The sequence below is a fragment of the Coffea arabica genome, chromosome 10c (assembly GCF_036785885.1).
Source record: "Coffea arabica cultivar ET-39 chromosome 10c, Coffea Arabica ET-39 HiFi, whole genome shotgun sequence".
Classification (NCBI taxonomy): domain Eukaryota; kingdom Viridiplantae; phylum Streptophyta; class Magnoliopsida; order Gentianales; family Rubiaceae; genus Coffea; species Coffea arabica.
Window position 1 is genome coordinate 4,342,231 of NC_092329.1, and position 19,779 is coordinate 4,362,009.

The following is a 19,779-nucleotide window of genomic DNA, read 5'->3' on the forward strand; positions in this document are numbered from 1 at the left end:
TCCCCTTGAATGTGCTCTAGCTTTAGTGCTTCAAAACAACCAAGCATGAAACGCTACTCCCAAGAGGAACCAACTTTGCCTAACAAAGACACGCTCAACATCAAGTGGTAAAAAGATTTATACGACTTTTTTGGTTTTGCCACTTTGCCTATTACAACACATAATTAGATAAGACAGACCATAATCGGATAACGATCTGATTTCCATGTGGAGGAACATAAAGGGCCAAAAAAAAAGAAGGGAAAAATGACTTCGACGCAGGCACACTTGCTTTGTCTACATACATATACTAACTAGTTGGGCTTAAAGAATTTCAGCTTAAGGCCACTGTTGACAATACTCCAAATGCCTCCAATAGAGAAGGCGAGGCTGAATGCAACGCCCAACCAACCGAGAGTCCAGTGAAAGTACCAATTGAAGCTGTATTTTGTTGGCTTTTTTATGAGAACCCACATGAAGCAAGGGTAAGCAAATGTGACTGGTAGAGTGAGCCCTCCGAGCAAACCAGCAAGGCTGGACAGGAAAGGCAGTGCCACCCCTATAAAGAAGGAGACAAATCCGAAGAAGACTCGGAAACCTGAGCGAACCCAAATCGAGCATGGACGGTTTGTACGACTCGTGTAGCCTGCTTCAAAACTGTCAAAAGCGGGCATTGAGTATATCTGGAAACTGCTCAGGCAGTTGAACACGACAAGAAGAAATGTCATTGCCAGGAGTCCCCTGGGAATGTCATGACTGTGAAATGCATACAATGCGTTGAGAATTCCTCCTGAGGGCATCTGAAAAGCATAGAACTCCAAAATTTTAAGTGAAAAAGCATACAATGTTGTACAGGATGTGAAAAAATATCTCACTTTCCTGAAGAAAGCCTGTGAATATTGAATGGTGGAAAACAGAAGATTGAGAAGCAGTATGCTTACCAGGTTTCCATATGCCCAGAAACCTCCAATAGCGACGGGGAACAGGCACATGGCAATGAAGCAATAGGCAAACTTGGCTCCCTTCCACATCGGCACATGAGCTGGGTGCTTGAAGGTTGATGGCATTGTTGCCTACAAAACACCGTTGACGTTTATAACAGCAGATAATTGCAGTGACTTAAGAATGTACATCGCGATGGTCTTTAACAGCACTAAACATGATATACATTTCAACCAACTCCGAGCATACCTGAATTTCTAGGACCAAATTGTGGCCTCTAAATGCAAATGCAATGATACCAAGTGCATTTAGGAAAGAAGAGAGTGTAGCGGAAGGTGAAGGCAATGAGATGGGCTGGTAAGAGATCAAGGGTGGTCTCTGTTGGCTTACAGAGAGTATCCAAGCCATGGTGGAGTAGATTATGGCAGTAACTGCTCCTACCAATGAGAGTCCAGCAATTGAGTTAAGGTTTGGGAGCTGGGATAACACAATGCACAAGGATGTGAACACCAGATACCACTCAACAGTTGTCAGAGGATTTGAAGAACACAGGGGGCCGCATACAATTTGAAAGAACAGTTTCATGGTCTCCCCTCCAATGAGAATCAAAGCTGTCGCTGTTCCTGCTGACAGATACACCGTAGGGAAAAGCGCGAGCCATACACCTAATCTATCCCCTGAAAATTCAAGTAGTAAACGCAAAATCAGTTTCATGCAAAGGTGCAAAGGAAATGATAATGCAAGAATCTCTCGTTACCAGTAGGACCACTGTGTTTAACTGTAAGATTTTCTATTAATTTATCTCCCCGTGTAGGAATCTGTGACAAAATTCTATATTGTGAGACGGTTTAGTGAATCAGGACTTGCAGCTGTCCCTGTATCTTCGAATGTGCAAGAGGTAATAAGAACTAGCATTTCTTGAGGACAATTGCATTATTAATAATCTGCTACTGTCTATAGGAGAAAGAAATAAATGAATTGTTTGCTACTATCCTTTTAAATTATGTTTCAGAAGCTATCTCACCAAATGCTGCTTGTGCAAGTTCTACATATCTGTTGTATCTCTTCCCAGGAACTGCTTCATGTAACTGAACGAGAATCCACAAAGTGTAAAGTTGCCAGAAGTAAGCTATCGTCAAGGAAATTATGCCCCAACTCCTGCATATTGTTGCAAGAACTATGAACTAGATAACTAACTAAAAAAGCTTACAGAATTGGCCTGACATAATTTTGGAATTTATGCGATGACTTTCTTCAATTAGAGAAAAAATCTTCAAGATAATCAGCACATGGATCACTAAATTCCAAAGATAAAAGTCTAAGGCAGATATCCAGATTAGTGAAAGCTTAACTGCTGATTAATTGGAATTAGTATAAAAGTATTGACGCTGTAGTGCTGGGGAGGGAAAAAAAACCATTCTGGGGTAGAGAACATCACGTAATAATTTAGCATCAAAAGGGATTGAATTGCAAGATAAAGCACTGCCATGCCAATTACACCAATCAAGCATAAAGCAGAGCCAACTGTCTTCATCCTCAAAAGGCAAAATACAGAATCATGAAAGGACCCATTCTATGCAGCGTTCTATGAAAAAGTAAAAGGCTGAAAAAAGAAAAGAAGGATATGACTTGCCTCGAGGATCTTTCTTACTTCTATTCAAATCAAATGAAAATGATGAACCTTGGAAAAAGCAACAAAAGAAATCGAAAGATAAAGAAGATACGATCACCTGGTAGACCCACAAGTCCATCACATACTCAGATTCAATCAACTTCAAAGAAAAACTACTTAATAAGTATCAGTCCAGAGAGAGGAAAAAATGAGTTATGAGCTATAAAAGGAAAAAGAAATCTGTCGAAGAAGTTAACAATAGGGAAAAAAGGGAATTACTGCACTATTTAAATTTCAAAGTGACAAAACACGAAGCCAAGAATAATTTGAATACAGAAAGACAGAGTACCTAGCTTATTTCTACCCTTCAAACATCAAAGCTAGAATTTTTATGCCATTAATTCTTCCAAAAATTGAAGCTTCATGCACATGCCAAATTTTCATTATAATTTCAGGATGGAAAAAGCACACTACAAGGACCACTACTCCACACTAGCATACTAGTAGTTGAAAAATGGATAAAAGGAAGCCAGCTTTAAACACAGAGTGTAGATCTTTTACCCTCGTTAACCTAATGCACTGCATATATGCTTCCAAAAGCAGTTAAAACCTCCTATCATTGACAAAAGGACCACAAGTTAAGCACAATCCCTCGACGTAACATTCAAGAACTACAAAGCACAAAGGACACAGTCAAAACCAAAGCTAACTGAGGATTGAATCTAGCCAATAGTCTTTGCTGATTTGTACATAGTAAACCAATTAGTTAAGCTTAAGCAACTATGCAAGCATCAAAGTTGATAGGACTACACACCAGCCAAGAAAAGAGAATGCAACAGGCAAGACCAGAGCTTGGAACCCAAAACCAGCATTGAGGTTATGAAAAGCAGCATAATGAGCATTCCCATTGCGAGACTCGGTAATGGGAAGCCAAGCATCTTGCGGGTTCAGCTTTGTCAAGTGTCCCACCTCCTCTAAATATCCCTTCATGTTAACCAACACCCTCTTCATAGGCGTCCCAATGGGGCTCAAGAACCTCGGAGATATAAACGAAGTCGGGGTCCATGACTTAGCCTCTTTTGATGCTGGCCCAGTTGAGGCCAACCCCCTGGGAGACCTCTGGCCGGACGGCGTGAGTATTTCCGGCGTCGACGCACGTGGGGTTGCCGGAATCGAAATTAGCTCTGTCTCTGGCCTCTCCTCCATTGATGATTAGCAGTTTGTTAGTGCTCTGCGTTTTTCTGGGTTCTGCTGCTCTGTTTCTTCTGTTGCTGAAAGTGAGAAATGGAGAAGAATATATATAAGACTGGTGAGTGAGAGTCGGGGAGACTGAGCATGCAGGGGGACAGGGGCTGGGAGTACAGTGGGAACGGATGCTGATAGTAAAGGATGTGAGGGGTGTGAGAGTTTGTAAAGGTTTGATCTTGGCCGTTGGTGTGGTGTTGATTGCACGAACCTCGATAGTTTTGATTCTCACCGATGAAAGCGTAAAGTCTGGAAGTGAAATGTATGAAATGAGAACCTTGGAGCTTTCAAAAAAAAAAAAAAAAGGGAACCTTGGAGCTTTAATTTCAGGTTGATTGATGGTGGGGGAGTGGATCGTATATGACAAGGGGTACAGTAGCTTTATGGCGCAGGTCCGGACCTGTTGTAGGCATATGTTAGGGATTGGCCTATAATTTATACTAGCTCGGCCGGTCTAGACTTTTACAATAACGGATGTGCAAAATGAGACATCCACCACAAATAGAGAGACTATTGTAAGTTCTAGTTGTTTGCAGGTTGGTGGTATATGTGTTCAAAGGATTTGATATTACAAATTCTATTTTGGGGTAAACTGCAATTTTGACTCCAAGTTTAGTAATTTTTCATTTAACCTTTTTATATAGTTTAATTTGTCAAGGCGATTAAAACTTGTCCCCTGTCATAGGGCCAACTTAAATGTCAAAGAGCATTCCAAGATCAAGATGTAAATTGAATTACTCCATTTATTAACCATAAGTGATTATGCATAGATTTTGAAAAACTTCAAGTTAATTATGTTGAAAATTTTTAAATTAGGGACGAATGAGTAATCAGTTCTAGATTTATATATCTTGAAGTAATATTTGGAATAATTTTGCAATCCAAACACACTTCAAGATATATAAATTTTGTTTATATCACAAATACAATTTTTAATCAATTTTTTTTATCTTTCTAATCACTTTTTTTTTATCTTATATGCATCATATCATAAAAACTATTACAGTGATTATTCCAAACGAAAGTGATCTTAACAATTTTGTTGGTTCCATTACAAAGGATGGTTTCGGTCGTTTTGATACTATAGTATAAATTATGAGGGATCACGTATAACTTTTAAAATCACAATCTTATTATGTGCAAAAGTATTTAATCGTCAAGGGTGAGCTGTTCATTTTATCATTGATACTCTTTTTTTGAACTTAAAATCATGTAATAAATAAATAAAAATTATAAGCAAATGTTTTTTTTTTTTTGTTGTAGATTAAGCAAAGAATTTTATATGTACATGCATGCAATGTACTAAGATTATTTTGTCTCTGTCATCAAATTAGTGTACACTATGCACCAAAAAAAAAAGGTACCATTTGGTTTTCTGATACTCTAATAATTGCAATTACTACAGACAGGTTACCTGAATGCACTGAAAATGCAGTGGCAAATACATCAACAGGGGCTCTGCAAAGAGTAAAAAGGGGGGGGGGGGGGGGGGGGGGTGGGGGGTGTGTGGGGTTAACTTTTAAGAGCTTCCCGGTGGGTTTTGGCTTTTCGGAATGTACTGTATCTCTCTCACTATCTCAGTAGAGAGGCAGGAGTGTCAAGTGTGGGTCCGTTTAAAATCCTATTGAGTGTCATTTATAGTCAAAGATCTTTAGTGAAAGCACACAAGCGAAGTGGCGAACTAGATTGAATTGTTGTGGACCTGATGTTTACGAACAAGGGACCTGAGGGGTAAATGGGCCAAGTTAAATCGACTAGCTGGGGAGGTTTTTATTTTTAATTTTTTTTATCAAAATTTGAGTTCGATAGGATAAATGCATATATATATATATTAAAATTATTATTATAAAATATCTATTTTATCTCTTGTTTAAAATTGTATAAATGCAATTTTATATTATTTAAACTTTGATTGGGTTTGATCAAGCTTGATGATTGAAATCAATTGGGCTTGATTTGAGTCAAGCTCGAATCAAATAAATTAAAATCGAACTCGAATTTAAACTCAATTTTCTAAAGTTTGATAAACTAAAACTCAAGTTTTTTAACTCTAGTTGAGTTCTAATAGTATACTGTTGAAATGCGACTCAACTCAATTTAGTCACGCGTTTAGGTACTACAGTTTCAACGAGAAAATTAATAATAAGCTATCATGATAAATTAGAGTCCGTATTTCATCTTTAACTGGGATCTTTCTTCTGTGTCATCATGGTTAAGAAAAGCAGAAAACTCTCCACTTGTAGGTCTAGGTTGCAAATGAATCGAATTTGATCCAAAATTCAATCTGTCAGACTAGATTGATTTATAATTTGAAGTTTGCAGAGGCCCCGTCCTGGGCCTGTACACGTGGCAGCCCAGGGAGCTCCGAGTTGGGCTTAGACCCCGAGCCCATGAGAACTGTCCCGCGGCCCTCCGCCGCTAGGGCTCCGAGGGGCTCCAGAGAGCAATCCCGCATAGGTCGGGATTGCTCTCCCTCAGTGCGGGATTATGAGCTATTCTGGGCAAATCCCGAAACGTACGGAGGTCGGACTCCTAAGCAGGTATAAATGATAACGCCCATTGACTGCGCAAGGTATACACACTATTGGACAATTACTCCCGACCGTCCTACTTCCCGTGAACCTCACTCACCGGAAAACTAACTTGACCGTCGGAATGCCCTCGGGGACGACCTCGGGGCCCCTGTTAGTTCACTCTCTTGTTTGTCTTTCAGGCTTAGGACGCGCTCTCTCCATCAGCAAGCCGAGCTCGTCAGCTCAGCTCTGTCCGGGGAAGTTCCGTGCTTCTTCAAAGTTCAAATTCAAGCTCGACGTTATAAGAAACTAAAATTTAAACTGGAGTTTGATTTGATTTAGCATTTTGATAGATTCTAATTCGACTCAAAAGCTCGAAATATTATTTAATTTTTTATATCTTGGAGCCTTATCAAATTTATTTTTCTTTTTGATGAAACATCATACTTTCATTTCATCTTCACTAATGATAAAAATTACGTTGAGCGTACATAGATGTAACATATTTGAAAAACGCACAATACCATGCTATAATCAATAAAAACTACACCATAAAATTCTAACAGCATTAAAAAATTATTTTTTTCTAATAAGTTTTAATATGTAAAGGTTTGAATTCGATTCAATACTTTAATTCAAACTTCAATTATTTTAAAATCAAACTCGAATAATCAAGGCTTTAGCGAATCGAGATCCAACCAACGATTGGCTGTGGGGGTGATTTGTTTTTAGCCTATGTGCTGCGACCCCGTCGAAATGGCGGGTGCGCGTGGAGTGATTGGGATGAAGGTCAAGAGTGTGTCTGCAAAATAGAATGGTCCCATCATGATTCCACGGGGTTGCAGCAAACAAAGCAAAAATGACTGTTGAATTTGACCAAGAAATGGCCCGACAGAAGCCCCATGTGGAATAGCAGCGCATAATCGGAAAATCTCAGGCGTGGCCATTTTAATCAAAACAGTCCCGCCAATGCGATTATTACTTCATTACACGCCAAGCTCTGCCTCTCTTCATTCATGTCGCCATGCGGCCATGGATCATTTGCTGTATCTTCTCTTCTAAACAACAACAGCTAAAATACAATTGATGATGCTTCTCTTCACGCTGTTGAAGGTGGGGGCACCTTCACCTTCACCTTCACCAACAAGCGTGAAGAAGATCCTTAGGTAATCAATCCCATCACACAAAATTAGAGAGCAGCTGCTCCAGGATTTCCATGATAAAAGTATTCACATTAATGTATTTTTTGAGAACTGCAATTTATGACTTCAATTTTCACCCTACCGTTCCTCATAAGTTAGCATTATTCACATGAACGATCTTGGTTTAAATAGTAGATATTCTTCAATAGGTAAGGTGCCCACTAAACATTTACTTCATATCAACTTATTATTTGAATGTATACGCTCAAATCTGTTGCACATTTGTGTTTTTGACATTTTTTCCAAATCAACTTCATTCTTTTTACACTTGTTTTTTTTTTTTTAAAAATCGATGCCTTAAATCGAATCGGCGCACGTGTGTGTATATATAAATACATATACGTATTTATGTATGTACATGCGCACGCACGCGCTGACCACATAAATGTAGTAAGAGTAAATCTTTGGTTACTTTTTTTGCTGCCCGAATTTGAGCAGCCACAATTTCTTTTGTGTTTAGTTCACGCCTAAAAAGGGCAAAAAGAAAAAAAATGGCCTTTTCTAACTAGTTTGAAAAGAGTAGCTGACAAAGAATATGGCACGACAAAGGAGTTTAGATTTAGTTAATGGATTAAGAAGACTCTTTAGTGTGAGGCGAGGGTGTGCTGCTTAGCAAAATGAGAAATGCTGGGCTGGGGTCCCGAATAAGTGCGGCTTCCTATGTAAAGTCTACCCAAGACCCATCCATATTTTGATTTGGCCCGTGCATTTTTGAATGAGCATCCTTAAGATGATTTCTCCATCCAAGAGAGTTTTCAGAATCCAGTTTGCTTTCTTCTTGTCGGAACCTGGACAACGAAACACCTATTTGAGATCCTATTTTCATTTCATTTCTCAATTCATGATTCAAAGTGGGCTTATATACTTGGATGGCCCTTGGGCTACTAGGCCTAGATTCATTTAGCTTGGGCCAGTCCAGCGCCACTGATGAAAAATCACTGTTGTCGATGGACAATCCCTTCAACAATTCTCACAACTTTTCCATGCTGTTAAGAGATGATCGGCTTTGTTTGGCAGATAAGTTTTTTGTCAAGTTTATCTGCTACAAGTTTTTAAAAACTTTAACTACAGTAACCTCAAAAAACTTCTCAAAGTTTTTAAACTGTACACCTCAAAATATTAAAAAAAAACACACTTCAAAATTTTTTTTAAAAAAACTTCTACAGTACGCTACAGTAAAATTTTAGATAAACACCAAAAAAACTCACTTGCCAAACAGGGTCGACATTTGGGCTGAGACGTCCCTTTTAGGTAGCACACAGTTGAGTTAATTTCAAAGTTAGAGGATGAGACGATTAGTTTCGGTCTTGAGATGGCAACATTTTCAAAAATTTGAAATATAAACAACTATATCATCGTCCACAATATAATTGAGGGAACGCCTCCCAAAAGGAACTGTAGAATTTCCTAAAGTAATATCTAAAATTACTTCTACAACTTGTCACACATTCTTGAGCTAAAGATGAATCTTTCTCCCGATCTCACCAAGTATGGTTAAATCGTTGTTAATTGAATATTTAATGAGGATAACCATCTCTATGTAAACTTGGTTAAGGCCTCCCACTGGCCTTCCCCCCCCCCCCCCCCCCCCCCCCCAACCCACCAAAAATACCGGGCAGAAAGAAAAAATAAAATAGAAAAGTTAAGATTAATGTAAATTCATGACTTGTACAGAAATTCGTGAACGAATTCCCCAGTCATATTCAATCAATAACTGATAACATGTCAAATAAATTGGAAGCGTAGGGCATAAAAATGATCTGGCCACTGATGTAAGAAAGTTCTAGTGCACTCCAAAAATTTTTTTTTTGTCAACACAGAAAGTATCCTTTCGGACTAATCTCCTTGCGCTTGTGCACCCGTCCCCCAAGATACATAAGACGGTAGAAGGAATCGAACATTGACCACATGGTGCCGAAACCTAATGACGCAACCCCAGCACCAGTTGAGCCGACCCAAGGGACTAGTGCACTCAATTAAGGGACAGTTCTCTAGCTTATTGATCAACAGAAGGGAAAACTATTTTTCTGTAAGAAGAATGTTTAACTAGGCATCTGAAATTGCTGACTTTAGTGATGGTGATGTTTTATAAAACTAATACTAAATAAAAGGGAAAAATCAGACGGACGTTTCTTGGTTGCCAGTCAAACAAACGACCTTTCACTCACTAAATCATGGAGGGTCCATCCAATTACTCACCACTGATGTATGCGCCTCCGTCACTCGGAAAAGAAAAGAAAGGGCCAGGATCCCCGTTATCAGTTTTGACAACCAAGCTCAGCCGTTCAACAAAGAGAATGAAATTTTGGATTCAAACTCTTTCATTTATATAAAAGAATATATATAATGATTCATTAAAAAGCTTTTGTGATAGGTGTGATTATAGACATGAACGTCATTCATCCAATAGAATGTGCTTAATGATTAAGCTTTTATTATCTTCCAAATACTAGTATAGAGGTACCGTTCCTCTCGGATTTATTCTTGACCAAACAAATCGAGATTTTAACTTTAGTGATGGATGTTAGCAGCTTAATGGACCCCTTCAACAGCGTGCACATGTGACGTTGACTTAGGACCTCGTCAAAAGATAAAAGGAAAATTTGTAAAATTGGTTCCTAATATTTGTCAAAAAAATATTTTTTAGTCCCTAACATTTAAAATCAGTTAGAATTGTCCATAACATTTAAATTATGATTCATTTTGGTCATAATACTCGTATTTGCTCATTTCTCCGACTGAAAATAGCACGCCTATAATCCGTGTACTTTTGTTTTCAACGATAAATGAAGTACGTTTTCTAATTTTGCCCTTATAAATATGTCCACGTGAGAGAGACGTGCTATTTTTAATCAAAAAAAAATGAGCAAATACGAGCATTAGGATCAAAATGGATCATAATTTAAATGTTATAGATAATTCTGGCTGATTTTAAATGTTAAGGACTAAAAAATTTTGTTGGCAAATGTTAGGGACCAATTTGATAAATTTTTCGAAGATAAAAAATAAAGGAAGAGTGCGGTGACGGGAATTGTTACTGCAGCCACTGATAGTTATGGCTCGACAAAACATTTTCCAAGTATAGGTTATTATATAAGTAAATATTTTCTTTCGTTTACTAGGTAGGAAAGAAAAAAAAAAAATTCAACACAGCATATCATTGTAAGAACTAAAAATATGTTATCCTAGGACTGTGCGTGTGTTTTGTATTCCTTTCTCTTTTTTTTTTTTTTTATTTAAATGGAAATTTTTATAAAGAAACTTCAACAATTAACATTAACTAAATTCTTGAAGGTGCAGAGTTGAAATCTATGCCACTGACCAAAGTTCAAAATTTTGCATATTAACCAAAGTTCAAAAACTAAGACCTATATCAAAATCGCAGTAAATCAACACGTTATATTGAACTTAAATTCTTGTAAATTTAGAATTCGAATCTATGACACTGACCAAAGTTTAAAATTTTACATCCTAACCAGAGTTTCAAAAGTAAATCAACACGCTAGGATGAACTTAAATTTGGGTAGAGCCATCGAACCTGCTCAACAAAAGAAATGAAAGAAAAAGAAGGCGACAAGCCATACTTAACGGCAGTGGAGCCATTGAACCTGCGCAACAAACAATAGCGAAAGAGAAGAAAAGAAGACGACAAGCCATATGTAACGGCAGTAGCCTACAGTAACTTTACTCTTCACCTGCTCAGCAACGGCGCCCAGCCAATTGGTTATCTGAAATTTCCGAAAGTTTGGGCACCCAAGGGGTAAAAAGGCGGAAGGTTGCCACTTGCTAGGAAGCAACCCCAACCGAATTGGCGTAAAGAAATTAAGGAAAACAACAAAATAATACTACTAATAAGGGTTCCTGATTGCTTCGACTAGTCAAAGTCAAAAAAATTTAAAAACATAAAAGGACTTAAAAGACACAGATACCCTCGATTTTGTTCATACTTACAAGTTTAGTCAATGAAGACTCTATACTGACCAGCGAGTGCCAAGTACTGCTTCTCACAACCGGAGCATTTAACGTAGAGCATTTATTTAGGCAAAGCAGAGTTTTTTGTTTTTCCTTGACAACGAATTTTCTGATTATCTGTTTCCATTTTCCTTTATTTTCTTTGTTTTTTGGGTGTTTGGTAGTGAAGCATGGCCCTTGCCATTTCTCGTTTTAAATAGAAAACATATTTTCTCCCAAATTACCAAAGGATGAATTGAAATCGAATAATGAATTATCTCATAGTAAATTTCCATGTATTATACGAGAATTTAAAGTCTTTGCAATTCTTTAGTACACACAGAAAGTAATTTGATAAATTTCAATGTATGTAAACTTATATTCAATTAAAAAAAGAAATATGCTATGTTCTATATAATAGTATTACTCTTCCACTCTTTTTTCCTTCTTCACTTTTTAAATAAAATTATCACATCGTCACAATTTGCATGATGAATTTTTTATATTATAAGCTGCAAAAATATAACCATAGATGATAAGATAGTTAAACTAAACTCACAACTATGAGACTTGATTAAACAACTTGCTGCCATGTTAAATTTGTACTAATCAGTAATAATAAAAATTAAGAGCATATTTGGATTGCTATTTTTTATGAAAAATTTTCTTTACATATTTTCAATTTTCTTTTTACCTTACATACACACACACATATATATATATATATATATATATATGAATACAATATATTTTTCTACAAAATTTTTAAAAATTCACAATCCAGACAAGCCCCGGCTAATCCCACACATAATTTGCAAAAACTTCGTATAATTTGGTGTAGAAGTTTAGGGCGTTTGGCAGCGATGCACTCTAATTCTTTCGAAATAGCATCCAGAATTATGTATGTTACTATGCTAAAGAAATTGAATCCTCTCAATCATTCAAGTATTTTGGTCTTTACAGGATAATTGAAGAAATTTTCTTTAAAAAGAAATACAAATTAGTCTACTCTCGAGAGTTTATACTTTGTTAATATAAATAAAAATGGAGATTTTAGATAATTATGGTGTCTGCGTTCCTTAAGTTTGGGACTCGTGCTTAAAGCCTTTAAATTTATTAGTCTTTAGTAGAAAATAAATAAACCATAAAAAGGGAAGAATGCAAAATCATTTCTTTTCATATGCACGCTGATAGAAAAAGAAAAATGAAAAAAAAAAGAAACAGAAAAGCAAAAATATATGCGCGGCAGATAAGTGAATTAGTTAAAAAGGCGTTTCCGTAATTAGAACCAACTGTAAGGGCCTTTGCACACTCCGTCCTACTACTTGCAGCCAATTCTTATCCCCTTAAAACCTCCCTTCTTTCCCCGTTCCTATTTTGTTTTCTTGGCGTCCCCATAACAAAAAGTCGTTGAATTCGACTTCCTCCCCCTCTTCCCTTACCTGAGCTCCCTCTCTACCGGAGGTCATAGCTCAGCAGCTCCGATTTTGGACCCCCCCCCAACCACCCCCCAAAATTTTCACCGATTTCTGTACTAAGCCCTCCTTCTGTAGTCAAACTTTTCAATTCAATCTTTCTGGTTCCGATCAATCTCTGATCGCTTCCATTTTGATGGCATTTCTTGGTTTGTTCTAGGCCTTTTGATACCCCCTCCGTCACTCTCCGACCCCACTATTTTCCACATATTATTCCGTTTATTGCAATTCGTACTTATGGCGATCCGCTTCACCGTCACCTACTCCGGCTACTTGGCCCAAAATCTGGCCGCCTGTGCCACCTCCAAGGCCTCTACCGCTAACTGCCGCTTCTTACATGAATGCGCCGCGTCCCGGTCCCTCTTCAAAACCGAACGCAATTACCCCTCCGATTTCCGGCCACGGCCCCCCAAGCCCAAGACCACCGCCTGCTCCTCCTCCGCCTATTCAATGTATTCAACTCTCGCTGCTGAAATCTTCGGAGGAAAATCTCAAAGCTCTTTGGTAGTCGCCTTAATTTCGCTCATGAATCCAACCTCCTCTTCGTCTTCCTCATCGTCGATCGTTTCTTCTTCTACGGGTGTTTTTGGGATTTCGCCGGTTAAGCCGGCGTCCATCATCCCCTTCTTACAGGCGTCTAAGTGGTTGCCCTGTAGCCAGCCCAGTATTGGGAAGGCGGGGAGTCTGGTAGATAAAGGGGGAACTGCTGCTACGGCGGATAAGTCTAGTAACACCAGGAAGCAAGGGCCTGTTGTGGAGAAGAGTACTGTTGCTGCTGTGGCGGCTGCTTCATCAGAGGCTATGTCCGAGGATTTAAAGCTTTCTAGAAGCAGTTGGTTGTCGAAATTGTTAAATGTCTGTTCCGATGATGCTAAAGCTGCTTTTACTGCTTTGAGCGTTAGCATTCTGTTCAGATCATCTTTAGCTGAGCCAAGATCAATTCCCTCGACCTCTATGTACCCCACTCTTGACGTAGGCGACCGCATTCTTGCTGAGAAGGTAGATTTTTGATGACTTTTGCTACTTATTTCCCTAATTCAGTTTTTAGGGGATATATTTTTTTAATATGTTGGGTTGCTTTATTTATGTCTGAATTGAAGTCCACTGGATTATGTAATGCAATTTTTGGACATCTAAGCATTTCGTACCAGTTTATTAACTTGTTCTGTTGAACTGATGGTTTTTGTGTTGTCAAGCAAATGAAGAGATGACATGGAAGTTTCATATATTGTTTCTTTTTTCTCACTTATGCTAACATTTTTTTGGTAAATAAAGAGTTGTTTAATTTTTTAACTTTATTTGTTATTAGGAAGCCTAATTTTAGTTAGGATCACAGACAAAAGTTTTGAGGGAATGGAGGAATTCTTATGGGTGCAATGAGTGGGCAGACTTTCCGTTTTTGCATACTTTTCATTCTTCAAACCTCTAAAATATTACATGTTCAGACCACAATTTTTTTGCATTGTCAGACAACGATGTAGAAAGGAATATGCTGTATTGCTGATCAAGATCCTTGTGCTGAGAAATCAAAATCAATTTGCTGTCATTGATGTGAGATTACTTGTGTTGTGATTTGTTAAATTTGGTTTGTCGGCTCTGTTGTGATTCAGTTGCTTCCTTTTTGAGTCTAGTTTATTCAATTCTCATTTCTTTCCTTTGACAATAATATAGGCAATCTTCTTGAAATCATCTGGGATAATAATTGTAGTTTGTGTATATATGTATGCATATCTTCTTCTTTCTCCAGCTGGTCGCTTCTTTAATTATGTACTTTGGTTGTCATGATAAATTGAATCAATTGTTGTTTAGTTGAAGAGCATATTTCTTAAAGCTTTGTCTTCTTGAATGTGTCTTGAGTGCTGATACTCTGTCTTCCACCATATTGTTTTGCAGGTTTCGTATGTTTTTAGGAAGCCTGAAGTTTCAGATATTGTGATTTTTAAAGCACCTCCAATTCTTCAAGTATGTGATGCGCCGTTTGACTTCTTTCTTGTCTTAACTCTCAGTGTCTGATTTTTGATGACTCAAGGACTAAGGTTGCGTTCTTATTCAGGAAATTGGTTATAGTTCTGGTGATGTCTTCATTAAGAGAGTTGTCGCTAAGGCTGGAGACTATGTGGAGGTATGTGATTCTTTTCCATATAATCTAGCGACGTTTTTTCTTTAATGGCATTGACGTTATGGTTTTTAATTTACAATGTTCTCTTAACATTAGGTTCGTGATGGCAAATTGCTGGTAAATGGGGTTGCTCAAGATGAGGATTTCATCTTAGAACCAGTGGCATATGAGATGGATCCGGTGGTATGTCAACTTGTCCCTTGGATTGCTTTTTCATGATATGAATATAATTTCTTGTTTTGAATTTCAAACCCATTTTCCATTGATTTGTAAATGCGCTGCCCTGTGTTTTCTGTAGCTTGTCCCTGAGGGGTATGTCTTTGTCATGGGGGATAACCGCAACAACAGTTTCGACTCGCACAACTGGTAATGATTGAGCTGCAGTTTTTTTATACACGGAGAAGGACATCTCCTAGTATCTGGAATTGGTTGTGTTTCATTTTTGGTTTGGTTATGCCTTGAGTAGATTTCTACTAGAATCCTCGTTTAGAACAACACATACTTAGTTTGCACTACAATCATCATCATCACAGGTAAAGGAAGAAGCATAGGGGCATTTTTGATTGATTATTTTTTCACTCTTATTGATGAATGTGTTAATATATCTTTCCCTGTTTTGGTAACTATGTTTATACATAGGTTAATGTGAATTTAGCCTTTTCATCTTGAATATTCCATTTTTCCTGGAAAATTGGCTTGCGATTTATTTCCTGACTTCTATCTTCTCATTTCATCACTTGCAGGGGCCCCCTTCCAATTCAAAACATTGTTGGTAGATCAGTGTTTCGATATTGGCCTCCGTCCAAAGTTTCTGACACACTATGTGACTCGCCTCTGACTACGACTGCTGTTGCATTTTCTTGACTGGTTTATCCGGAAAGACTTGCTGTACAGACTCCCACAGTAGGAAGATTGCTGTTACAGTTTTATGACTCCAGCACTTCGATTCAGAGACAGGGTCCCAAAACTTGTTTCTTCCTTTTGATCATCTTTTACCAATCATTCATTCATCCTTTGGGGTGTTTTCCGGCTGCTGTGAATACTCAATCTCCCTGGTGTTATGGCTTTGAACATACGAAACTGTTGTGTGGATGGATAATCTCATCCATCCTATGATCATTATTGCTGTTATACTATACATTATTGACTGGGTTCTTAGTTCCATTTAAAGGGGAAGGGCAAAAAAAAAAAAAAAAAAAAAGTTAACAAAAAAGAGGTTGTCTTGCCCGGCCCCCAACCCCCCAAAAAAAAAAAAAAAAAAAATCAGGACCCCATCTGTAAGCTTTCAATTTTTAATGTAGTGTGTTTTTTATTTTTTTTGGGTACCAAGTGTTATTCTCTTATTCGAGTGTCGTTAGTTTTGACTTGTAGCAAAAAGGTGAAAAACAAACGAGGCTATGAATTATGATCTAGTTGATTTCCTTTGTGAAGTAGCATCGGAAGTGTTTTTCCATTCAAAGCAAATACTCCACAATCTTGAATTGCTCCTTTGTGACCAACCAAAATGGAAATGACTAATCCTTGAAATCAAAGAAACTGTCAAGGGCTGATATGATGCTGCTTGAACTAGCGGGGCCGAATAGAAGATCAAGCATCCAATAATAGTAATTGGATATATCATCAAGTTAATATCCTATAAAAAAGACGGCCGGAAGGAAAAAGTAGATCAATTGTAGGTATGATGTATATCTGGTGTGGACTCGTTGCATTTCTGATATAAACTGGAGTAACGTAATTGTAAATTTTTATTTTTGAGGGTAACGTAAATGTAAATTAAACTGAGCGAAACTGCAATTTCTCCAAAATATATATTCTCTCCAGACTCCACCCGGAGATCTTGCCGACCAAAGCCCCGTCGTTTCAAGCCCTTCCCGGTCAGTTTCCATCACCGAACCTTCAAAGCCCCATTCCAAAGTCCCTCACGGATTCATTCAGTCCTGCTCATCATCCATCAAAGAAAACAATAATGTCCATAAATTCCCATTCCCAATCCCATCCACCTCTCTTCTCAAATCTCCATTTTATGACAGTTGTATTAGTATTACTGCTACTATTAACTCCACTAACTCCCTCCGCTGCTTCTCCATCGATACCACCATCCTTCAACCTCTCCCATTATTTTCTTTTTGCCACCTCTAACGACGTCGTTAACAACCGCCAACACCATCACCGCTCCGACTCCCAACCCAATTCTTCCCCCTTCTTAAAGGTACTACTGCCTGAGAAAAAGTTCAATAAACTATATTCAGTTTACTTTATTTAATATGTTTAATTGCTGTTTTGTGCTTTAATTACTTTATTTAATTAGGATGTGTTGAAGGAAATTGGATCGAGGGAGAAGTGGGATTTGCAAGAATTTAGCGTTTCAAAGTTGGATGTGAAGAAAGCAAAGCTCGGGGACTTGCAACGGTACGAGTTTCGGGTTCGATTTGGTAAAAGCGAATTTGTGTTCAAGCTGTTGGATCAAGTTTCCCGGTGGAAGAGATTTGAACAACTGGAAAACGAATTGGGTTTTGAAGATTTGGTTAATAAAATTACCTCCAAGGCTGCTGTGCTCGGTACTCTCAAAATTCAAGGCCCTTTTCACTTGCGTCTCGCCGGAGATCATCAGCTCAAACTCTTTTTGCCGGTAAATAGTTCGTGTCTCTGTGTGTGTGTTTTTAAGATTGAAGTAGTGGGAGAACTGACGTGCAAAACAGGATTATTTTGTTGGTACTTTTAAGTGGCTAAGCAACATCCTGGATTTTGTTTGCTGTCATTAAATTTCGGCCTTAGTTTTAACTATCCTTGGCTAGTGTTTAATTGCGTTTGTTTGCGAAATTTAGGAGGGTAACGCTGTAAAAGTAGAAAATATTGATGTTTGGTTGCACAGTGCATAGACGATGCTCCGTGTATGAGTTGCTTGTTTTGTTTCATGGCTCCAATTCCGCTGAACACTTGCCATTGACTCTACTAAAACGTAGTGTTAAGCCAATTTATAATCTCGTTTCCATGATTGTCATTTGTCCAACTCGTTTTTTAAGCTAAAGACAATTCATGTGGGCAGCCGTTTTATCTCAGTACATTTTTCATTCTTCCAAATGTGGTTCTTTACCTTGCCCTGTTCAACTTTCATTCTGATCTCTGGAGGTAAATTGGGAATACCTCAATCCAAAATTTTCACTGTTGGGCAAATTTTCCTGTTAACTGTTAGGGTGTCTAGATCTTGCTGCCATTCCTGGTCCAGTAAAACAAGTCCCCGACGCTGGGTGTACTACTACATAATTTTCATAATAGGCATTATTCATATGCAGTTATAATTTCATTATATTTCTGCTTCTTGATTTTTTGTTTCGATTGAAAGCCCATCCTCACTGTTTGTATCTCTTGGTGTCTTGATCAGCTCAAGAACTCGTTTTCTGGTCTGAAAGACATTCTTGTCGGTGAAGGCATTACTGTGGAAATCACAGGTGCTGAAGAAGTCTCTCTCTTTCACCCAACAAGTGCTTCAAGTAGTTTAGGGAGAACTGACTCTCGATACTTCTGGCCTTCATTATGCATGGCATGGCCTCCTATACGTGTGGTAGGTTCTGCTACAGTTGTAGCTTACAGGAATGGAAACCCTGAGGCATTCATCAAAACTGTTCTCTTGTCTAACAGAACTGTTGAGCTGTTGCCAGAGAAGTGTTATGAACGGCGCATGTTCCAAATGTGGGACAGAGATTCTCACATCAGTTCTCTTAGCACAAGGATTGCTTTGCTAGAAAGAGTTCTGCAGACTTTTCTTGTACATAAAACCAATAAAAATGCGAGCGTAGGTTTTGCAAAAGTAAAAATTACTGCATCATCAGTATTCCGCTTCCAGCTGGAATTGGAAAGAGTTATTCAAAGCAACGATCCTTACTGGAGTACATTAGCTGAGTGGCGTACCAAGCCTACTGTTGAACGTGCATGGTTTGAGGTGGTGGGGAGGCTCGACAGAGAGGTTCTGAAGCCCTTAACTGTTAAGAAGATAAGACCATTTATTGATGCAGACTCAAAGGCTTGGAGTAATTTGATGTCAAATGTTTCGTTCACGAAGTTCCCATCCATCCTGGTACCTCAAGAGGCTCTCACCTTGGATGTGAAATGGTAGAGAAAATGGATTTTTGTTCCTTTGCAACATTCACTATTCAATATGTGATGTCACGCGGGTTATCATTTTCCTAAGACCCTATGTTCAGTTTAACACATTACAAGATTTGTACAGATTGACACATGATATAGTTTTATAAAGTGATATGAATGACAGAAAGCTTGCTGAAGATGTGGTACACCTTTTTTTTTTAAGATGTGGTGGAAAAATCCGCCAGCATCAAGCACGGTATGGGGTATCTTAAATGTTTCCACCGATGAATTCTAGGTTTGAGAACTCCAGGATAAATAATTACCCTGAATGAAACATTAACTGATGTCCAGTTAATAATTTGCATTATTGATCGAAAGAAATATCTATTGCGCTGGTTTGCCTTGCATGTATTACGGGATTAGATAAAGCAATTCTGCCTTTGATGTATTTACTGATTTCATTTTGCAGATGGATCATTAGAATAAACGAGTCCTTTGCTTTGACTAGAACTTGTTTTTTGACCTTTCCTTCGTTAGAAATGAATGGACTACCTGGCTTAGTACCCCTGCTATTTGGAATATCATGGTGTTTTGTTTATGTCCAATTGAACCTAGTTTTTTCTGGTTGCTTGGCAATACTCTCTGTTAGGTCAGG

At 38.1% G+C, this 19,779-nt stretch overlaps 3 protein-coding genes across 4 annotated transcripts; 2 read left to right on the top strand and 1 right to left on the bottom strand.

Moving 5' to 3' along the window:
• Positions 1-100: 100 nt before the first annotated feature.
• LOC113715141 (lysine histidine transporter-like 8) lies at positions 101-4,073 on the bottom strand. Its single transcript, XM_027239350.2, has 5 exons — positions 3,348-4,073; positions 1,946-2,079; positions 1,171-1,598; positions 921-1,052; positions 101-779 (listed from the first exon to the last, which is right to left on the bottom strand). The coding sequence occupies exons 1-5, from the start codon at positions 3,737-3,739 to the stop codon at positions 294-296; spliced, it is 1,572 nt and encodes a 523-aa protein (XP_027095151.1). The 5' UTR covers positions 3,740-4,073; the 3' UTR covers positions 101-293.
• An 8,747-nt stretch (positions 4,074-12,820) lies between these two features.
• LOC113713741 (thylakoidal processing peptidase 1, chloroplastic) lies at positions 12,821-16,352 on the top strand. The gene is made up of 6 exons (XM_027237528.2): positions 12,821-13,918; positions 14,813-14,881; positions 14,973-15,041; positions 15,135-15,221; positions 15,337-15,404; positions 15,782-16,352. Exons 1-6 carry the CDS (start codon positions 13,157-13,159, stop codon positions 15,900-15,902), a joined length of 1,176 nt encoding a protein of 391 aa, XP_027093329.1. The 5' UTR covers positions 12,821-13,156; the 3' UTR covers positions 15,903-16,352.
• Positions 16,353-16,621: 269 nt separating this feature from the next.
• LOC113713740 (protein TUNICAMYCIN INDUCED 1) lies at positions 16,622-19,321 on the top strand. 2 transcript variants are annotated; one of them, XM_027237527.2, is made up of 3 exons: positions 16,622-17,247; positions 17,347-17,667; positions 18,421-19,321. In XM_027237527.2, exons 1-3 carry the CDS (start codon positions 17,005-17,007, stop codon positions 19,150-19,152), a joined length of 1,296 nt encoding a protein of 431 aa, XP_027093328.1. In that variant the 5' UTR covers positions 16,622-17,004; the 3' UTR covers positions 19,153-19,321. The 2 variants fall into 2 exon arrangements, with proteins under 2 accessions (XP_027093328.1, XP_071925882.1); XM_072069781.1 differs by having other exon boundaries at positions 17,359-17,667.
• The last annotated feature ends 458 nt before the right edge of the window (positions 19,322-19,779 follow it).